Source organism: Spermophilus citellus (assembly GCF_964194105.1).
Source record: "Spermophilus citellus genome assembly, chromosome: 7".
Classification (NCBI taxonomy): domain Eukaryota; kingdom Metazoa; phylum Chordata; class Mammalia; order Rodentia; family Sciuridae; genus Spermophilus; species Spermophilus citellus.
In genome coordinates, this window is record NC_138188.1 from 114,024,652 (window position 1) to 114,033,481 (window position 8,830).

The window sequence follows — 8,830 nt, forward strand, 5'->3', positions numbered from 1 at the left end:
AAATCTACAAAGACCAATGTATTATATAATGTACTAAGCTTTGAGAAACAAATTTACATGGCTTTAGCTCTTCTATAAACAAATCAGAAGGCAAGCATACAAAACATGTAAATACTCCTCTACCAAATATAGAAAATAAAAAATTCAAAATATGTAACTATTTTAAGCGGATTTCATATTGGCACTAAACAACACCATGGAGAGCAGCAGGAAGATATATCAGGAGACTGGACACCTTCTCTCTGAACCCAGAGCTGCCAAGAAGTGGCCCTGTGAGCAAGCTACCTAACTTTCCCATCTAGGCTCAATATGAAACCTATATTTCTCACTCTCAGCTCAGGGACCTTCCTCTAGGCCTTTTTATCTCCTATAATTATAACTAAGATTCAGAAGGTACATTCCTTTTAGCATCATTAAAACAACCTGTTACATGGTAAAGACACACAATAAATGTTTACATCAATTACACTTAACTACACTAAAAAAAAATGACTTAAAACTACAAAAATTCAAAATAATCATACTGGAATAATTGGAAAACCAGTAGGAAAGTTAAACTTACCTTTTTAGCTGTATAGCCACCCCCAACAGCAGATCCCAGTATAAGATATCGAAGTTTTAAGAGCCTTGCAGCTAACCGTGCTGGCCAAAAATTCCTGCAGGGCTGGTAGCCATATTTAATTGGAGAAAGTTTCAATTTACGTAAAGGAAGGTTTGTCAGAGAAGAGAACTGTTGAAACGATGTCCTTAATTGGGGTCTTTGAAGCTTTAAGGTAGGATGATGTGAACAATAAATACTTCGTGAAACCAGATGCAGTTTTTGGAGTGGTAAGCTTCCTTTTATTCCAGAGTTATGTTTCACCAAGGATTGGCAGACTTCACTGAAACAAAAAAGTACAGGGGTGGTAATGGCACAAAGGAAATAATATAACAAAGCAATATTCAAAGAAGATACACATGCACATGTGACCAACCGCAACGAGTCATACAACTGTTGATATTTATTTATTTATGTTGATATTTATTTTGTTGAAAACAAAAATGCATGCAAAGTTTTGCTTTTAAGCACAAAAACTGTGGCAGTTTTAAAAAGTTATTCTTTTATCTACGTTTCCCAATTCTAAAATAGCCCAGGGATGGATATTTTAAAAAATTATTCAATCCCACCTAGGAACCTGGCCCCCAGAAAAACGAAAGTAGCAAAAAAGCCACCCCAATCTCCAAAAGAGAACAGAACCTACATGTACATGTTAACTATATGAGCTCTACCCTACTGTCCATCCAGAAGAGAATGAAAGGCTACCAACAAGAATCACATGCCTAAGCTTAACACACATTCATAGTTGCTTACAAATGATCCGAGCCCAATTTTAAGTAGCTTTAAAATAGTAATTCATTTAACTACATGGAACTTGAAACTTCTCAAGAAAAAAGAAATTATGGAACATAAAAACAATGTTGTAAAGGATAATAGAAGGAAAGTGGAATTCTCCTTCCTAAGTGACAGACATCATGCCAGATGCCAGTCATTTTCCCCCCCTGTTTCGGATATCAGAGATTGAACTCAGGGGCACTTGACCACTGAGCCACATCTCTAGCCCTTTTTAGTATTTTACTTAGAGACAGAGTCTCACTGAGTTGAATAGTGCCTTGCAACGTTACTGAGGCTGGTTTTGAACTCACCATCCTCCTGTCTCAGCTTCCCCAGCCACTGGGATAACAGGCCCGCGCCACCATGCCAGTCATTTTTACAAATAATACTTACTGCTGGGTAACTCTTAGAAAAACCCAGTAAGCCAAGTACCTTCTTTCACAAATTTGCTTTTTAAAACTATGTCTTAAGGTAGAATGAGTAGTAAATGGTGTGGAAAAGGATTGAAAGTAGGTTCAGCCTGACAATAAAGCCCAAATTCTTTCCACAACAGACACTGGTAAGCAAGAATGTGAAAAGCAGTAGATGCATAAATGGTGTAGCTCCAGATAGGAGGCTGCGATAACATTTTTTTTTTTTTTTTTTTTTTTTGGTGGGGAGAGAACATGTAAATTTATTAGGGTGTGGTATGAATTTTCAGGAAGGAAATGTCATTACATTTAGGTATTGGTACACTTTAGCTTAGAATCATTAAAAATATGTGTTTCACCATTATATAATATGGAAATGAGTTTTATTTTCCTCTATGGGTGAAGATTATAGTATTGTCCTTGTGAGAGAGAATGAGTGCCTCCACTGGTTCCTCTTTGTACCCAGGGACTGAGACCTAGTCCTTCAGATCAGGGTGGTTTTGGGAGTTACCTTGTGTTGTCAAATGAATCAGGTTCAGCCTTGCAAGTCAGGCATCTACCTGAATGCATAATGGCGATGGAGGGGGAGCATAGGAGAAATGGAGGAACTTTAGATAGGGCAAAGGGGTGGGAGGGGAAGGGAGGGAGCAAGAGGGCAGGAATGATGGTGGAATGAGTTAGATATCATTACCCTAAGTACATGTATAAAGACACGAATGGTGCGAAAATACTTTGTGTACAATCAGTGACTTGAAAAATTGTTCTCTATATGTGTAATATGAAATGAATTGCATTCTGCCATCATGTGTAACAGAATAAATAATAAAAAATTCAAATTAAAAAAATATATAATCTGGGAAATTGAGATGTGTTTATTAGTGACCCACAGGCCATGGCTAACCTATATCACAAATAACCTTAAGAGAATGCAACAGTGACCAGAAAATGACCTCTATTTTACTGTAATGCTAACATATCCAACCAGGAATAAGTTGAGCCTAATTTTCATAGCCTATGGTGTATGCTAAAGCACTCTTTTAAGATAAATCACTCATGTGTATCCAAGGCAGTGACATTTTGAAGTATTTGCTGCCACCTCTGAAACTATCAGGATGACAGAGTCTTGCTCTGATTCAAGATTCTATAGGAAATCTCAAACTCAGAAAAACTGAGGGAAAAATAGAGTTTAATAGTAGGAGAAAATACATATTGCCAGATCAGGCACACTGTTTATTTGTAATTATACATGTAATTGTTACTTCTGATCACAAAAAACTTTCTTTATAAAAGTTGGCAATCATTTTGTATTTTAAAAAATAAAAAAGCTCTGTCTCAAAATAAATCATAATTTCCACTGTCTTGTAAACATAAGTCCCTGTCTTCTTTTATCAATCAAGAGATTAAATTCTTCTGACATTAGACTCTGCATATCTATTAAGCAAAACCTCATCTTAGCTTCATATTGCTTCTACCCCAACAATCATTAACTATAAAAATTAAAGACAAAACAAATCCTTCAAATCAAAGGCATAGTTAAATGGTACAAGAGTTAAGTTTCTGAGAAGAAATAGTCTTGACAGTAAATAAAGAAAGTATGATAACAGTGTTAGTTAAAAGTGTATCAGGAGGGAAGTGAAGAAGTGGCCTCATTTCAGTTGTACCCACTGCATCTACACCATCATCTTCTCCCCATGTTAGATTACATCAAGTGCTCCTCTTCCCATTGAAGGTAAATCCCTAAAAGGTATTCTTACCCTATCCTTTCAGTTTCTCTCATCTTAATGAGGAAATCAAAACCTTCTAAACCAAACTACTTTATTAAAAGCTAAACCAACCTGGTTTTCACTTCTACCATTCAATGAAACAACTTTTACGTAGGACACCAAGACTTCCAACAGGCATTTTTTCCTAGTTTTCTCAGCATTGTGAGACAATCTTGACACTTCCTCATTGTTGGAACTTCCTGTTACTTGGCAGTCTCTCATTTTACCCCTATCTAACTGGCCACTCCTTTTCAGTCTCTTCCTCAACTACCTTTTAAATGCTAGGAGTTTGTTTAAGTCTTGTATCCAACCTACTTCTCTTTTAACTTTCCCTAGGCAATCCTATCTACATCCACTTCCTCAATTACCATCACATACTCATGTTTCTCAAGTTTCTATCTAATACAAATAGGTAAGTTCCGGTCACTTGTATAGAATTGCCTACTCAACGTCACCATTTAGGGATCAAAAAGGTACCTTAAATTCAATATGTCCAAAATCTTGGACATTGACATCTCTCCCATCCTCCTAAATCCTGACACTTCTACAGTATTTCCTATCTCTGAAAATGGTATAAGCAGCCATCTACTTAATTAGCCAGAGTAGAGGATCTCTTTTTGATACATACTTTTATCCTTACCATTACCAAAGCACTCTCCAGAACTCAAATCTGATCATTATCATACACCTGCATCCATCTTTTAAGTAGATCCTCTGCATTTAGAATAAAATCCAAACTGCTGGTCTATAATACTCTCCATAGTATGGTCTCTGTCTCATTCACTTTGCCTCAAAGCTCCACCCAGACTAATTTTCATCTAATTCTTCAATGTGCCATTCTCCTTCCCACCTTAAAACCATGAGACCCGCTATCTACTTGACTCTTGCTACTTACTGATCACAGTTTCACCTCCAGCATTCCCTCCCTTCCCCTGAGTCTTCATTATAATGTAAGTCCCCCTGCTATAGCTCTCAGTTCTCTGTACTTTTCCTTCATAGCATTCATAAAACTTGTATTACATAATAATGTGGTTATTGGATTAATATTGGTCTCTACCAGTAAACTAAAATCTACCAGAAACAGCCTCTTGGCTGTTTACCACTATATTTCTATGGTCTGCACTGTCTCACAAATGATAGACACTTAATAACCTGCTGCATGAACACAGGTTATTGGAGTAATTAAATTACAAAAAATAGGCCAAAGAACCTAGCAAATGCTAGCAGAGTAAGTGCTCAATAACATCACTTCAACATAATTTGCACTAAACTTCACTACTGTATAACTCCTTAATCTTTGAAAAGTCATTTGCATTTCTTATAAAAGAGTTAATCCAAATATATACCCAACTAGATGAACTCCAGTACTGAGTTCATACCTAGGATGTTTTTGCTTTTCATTATTTTCTCACAAATTTCTAAAATTTCTATTTCGACAATGATGGCAATAATAACTATGGGTGAGAGACAGGGATAGAGTATTCAAGTATTTCAGTTCAGTAATTACAAATGAAATGTTCATCAATTAGTTCTCTGGAAGAGATAACAGACTTTATGCAAATCCTAATACTTAAAAAGACAACCTCAAGAATTACTTCTAGAGCTTCCAATTTAAAAGATAAATGTTCATACAGGAGGGAATTGCTTTTTACAACAAGATTCTCTTGAGACACAGGTGGGAAAAAAAAGAGAAGCAACTGAGATTTACTGAAGCACTAACTGTGGAGAGGGATGTATAGGTCACCCTCTAGTCCATTCCAATCCAGCCAAATGTTAGCTACACTAGTTGCCCCAAGGCTGAGAATCTGTCAGAGAAGAAGGGAAGAGCTAAGTCCATGCATGCATGTATGTGGGAACTTCCCAGAGTGAGCCTCTAATAGTATTAGTATATGTAACAAGTTCAGGCCACCCCTTTACTCCCTAAAATGAAGCCTGCAAATTGATATATCAGGTATCTAAAACAGTTTTTTCAAAGCTCTCTCATTCACGGGTATCCTGCACTGGCATCTATACCAACTATTAGCCCATCAGGTTTAAATATAATTTAGGTAACAGACTCTAGAAAACCAGCAACTCTTAAGATGAGGACTAAAATGTCATTATTAATCCTGGAAAAAGAACAGATATGAAATCCTTATTAGGACTTTCAGGAAGATCTGTGAAAATATTACAGACATAAATAAGAGAATCTTGTTACTCAAAAACTATATTTTAAAAATAGCAAAGAACAACAGAAAGCTTACTGAATTAAACATGCTTTAAGAGTCAAAAAGAGCTTAAATACTAAAAAGGTAGTTCGTGGAGATTAAAGTTGCAATGGCCAATATATTTTTAAAAAATCAAAACCAATAATGGAAAATAAATTAAGGAAATCCCCTAAAATGTTGAATAAAGAAAAAAAATCAGGAAAACACTAGAGAAAAACTAAGTGATATAAAGAAGAGATATGCAAAGAGGGTGAGAGGATAGGGTGAAAGCATCCCTAGGTTCTGGAAGAAAGTATCAAAGCTTCTGGCTGCAGTCTTTTTTGTATACTATCCTTCAAGATAAGATCAACTTATAATGTAAAGATATATATAATGTAGAGACACACACATACATAAAGATGAATGTGTAGTGTACATCCACATATTAGAGTACATGCATTTTTTTTAACAGATAAAGGATACAGACCATAATTTGGAAATCATGGACACACAGGATCAACTTAAGAGGACTAATAGTCATTTTAAAAGTGCCTAGAAAGAAAAGAACAGGAAAAAAAGAAAGAAAGAAAATAAGGAAAAAATTTCCCCAAACCGAAGGAAGATAATGGTCTATTTTACAAAAAGGCCCATTGAGTGCCAAGCCAGTTGGTGGTGAAAAAGGAAACCTATATCTGAACAAAAGCCCTGAGAAATTTGAGAGTATAAAGGAGATCCTAAAAACTTCCATGAAGGGAAAAAGAGACTGCTATATGCAAACAAAACTAAAAATCAAAAGTGATGCAAAATAGACTCCCCATTCCAAGAAGTCATCTACTTTCTTGCCTATCTAACATCTCTTTTAAAACAACAATTGCAAATATATAGTTTTCATTAATTTTTCATAAATATTGCACCCAAATAAATGCTGGTCATTGGTCTTCTCACAAGTCCATGAGCTTGTGTTTATATATGTATGTCAAAAATGTTTAGGTTCCCACCTGTTAAAGAGTAGGAATTTAACTGTATTCCTTCATAATATGCAAAGGAACTATTAGCAAAAGACAAATTCCACAGTTTAAGTTTTCTGACTTTCCACAGCTCCATTTCTTCTGGTAGCTAAAATGTGCTGTCATCACAGGACATTTTTAAGCCAAGACTCTATGGCATCCATAATAACTTTAGAAACAACTTAGTCCAACAACACCCAGTTGAATAAAGCAAATAGTACCAGTTATAAATTAGTTTGTCTTTAAATTCAATTTTGAAAATTTTTCCTACACATCTTAATTGCTCCAGAGTATGCTGTGTTTTTCAGTCTCTTCTTTTTTATTTAAATAGATGTTTCCCCATTAAATAATGAGAAGTAGAAATACGAAGTGTGCAAATAACTTACTTTGGTGCCAAGGACTGTGAATTTACTCAAAAATTAAATTCTATAGGATTAAAACTAACTATGCAATTATTCTAATTGACTAACACTGTAAGTTCTGCATTTGCACTTCAGTTAACTTTCAAAAAACGAATGGATTGTATTCCTTATAAACACTGTAAATTATCTACACCATTAAAAAAGTTCTGAGAAAAACTCAAGGCTGGTGTTTAGAGGTGGAGTTAAGAGGAAAACTTTTAGAAATGGAAAACTAATATTTTTTTTCAATCTTGCTTGATGCATATTCCTTCCTATTAAATGCCTTCAACAATGAGTTAAGTATGAAAGTTATCTAAGGTTATTAGAACAAATTATATAAAAAGATAAAATCAATTAATATGCTTAGAATGCATACAGTAATCCACAAAAATGAAAAGATTTCTATGATTTCCTATGTAGGAGTAAAACAGGCCAGAACAACAATGACTGTATAATTTGAAAGGTGGTGCAACATTCGCTTCTTTTGCTTCAAAATGCAAGTCTCAAGTCTCTTCCTTAAACACTGTGAAAATGCTTCTTCGAACATGGCATCTATACATACCATCTCTGACACCATGTGCGTCACTGTTCTAGATCTGACTCCCAAAAGAGGGTTAGGCAAACAGGCAGAGGCCCCTTGGCCCTGCAGAAAAGCCTAAAGACTTACAGGTGTAAATGTACACATGGCATGGAGATGGAAGCAAAGGCAATTAGGGGAAGCGCACAGAAGGCCATACATGGACAAAGCCAGAACAGACATGGAGAGAATTTGTAAAACAAGAAACAAGTGAAGGCAGAGATAACAGCGAGGTCACAAAGGTGTAAAGGACAGCGACAAAAGGACAACAGAGAAGGGCCAAGACAGGCGTCCTGAGTCTTCAAGCTGGTCAGGGACGACGGTCGAAACCGAAGCCAGCCAGCTCCGCAGATAAGCCTAGTCAGAACTACTGTAACTCGGGTCCTCAAAAATATCCGGGAATTCCCCAAACGCCCTCGGCTTGAACAAGGCGTTATCTGCACATTCTGGACGTAGTAATGGGACAATCCTGGCCCTGAAATACCGGGGCCAGGTTGGAGCCCGCACTTACCAGGCCACGGCGACCCGACGCATTCGCCACATCTCTCCGGCGTAGAGGTCACCCAAGCGCCGAGACGGCCTCGCGGGAGCCCCCGTGTCAGCCCCAGTGCGGCTCTTGATCTAAGAATGACCCAGGAAGAGGCCTCGGTAACAAGGGCACAGAGAAGCCGCTGAGGCCCTCCCAATGGCGCATGGACTTCCGCAAGAGCCTGTCCGGCACCCGTATTCAGTCCGTCACTGAAACCACCACTCCGCCCATCCTAGGGAAGCAGCACGAACAGTCCGCGGGGCCTGACGCATGCGCCCACAGTCTGTAGGCGGGAGCCTTGTACTCCGCCTCTCCCCACACCCCCGCCCTGCCCTTGTACTTTCTGGGTTGAAAGGCTTGGAGAGGGAACGAGAGTGGGGCGTAGTAAAGGGCGTGAAATCCGTGTTGGTAAATGCTCACTGTGGCAACCAATTAGTAAGTGTTGGGTATTAAGGAAAAATAAAGGAGCCCAGAGACTACAAAATGAATACGATAGAGTAATTGAATAGAATAATAAAAATTAACAATTGCCCCTTCGCCCTACTTTTGTAGCCCTTCTTTGTTTAAAAGCACTTTCATATCCTT

The 8,830-nt window shown here is 37.4% G+C and overlaps 1 protein-coding gene across 4 annotated transcripts in view; it reads right to left on the reverse strand.

Moving 5' to 3' along the window:
* The window catches only part of OPA1 (OPA1 mitochondrial dynamin like GTPase), an 83,985-nt gene extending 75,504 nt beyond the window's left edge, over positions 1-8,481 (reverse strand). For 3 of the 4 annotated variants that reach the window (XM_081300862.1, XM_081300863.1, XM_081300861.1), the window contains exons 1-2: positions 8,228-8,481; positions 563-881 (exon numbers count right to left, since the gene is read on the reverse strand). In XM_081300862.1, coding sequence (XP_081156988.1) covers positions 563-881; positions 8,228-8,259 — 351 coding nt within the window. In that variant the 5' untranslated portion in view covers positions 8,260-8,481. The remainder of the gene's footprint in view (positions 1-562; positions 882-8,227) is intronic. The other variant, XM_081300864.1, reaches the window with a different exon arrangement.
* Positions 8,482-8,830: the final 349 nt, after the last annotated feature.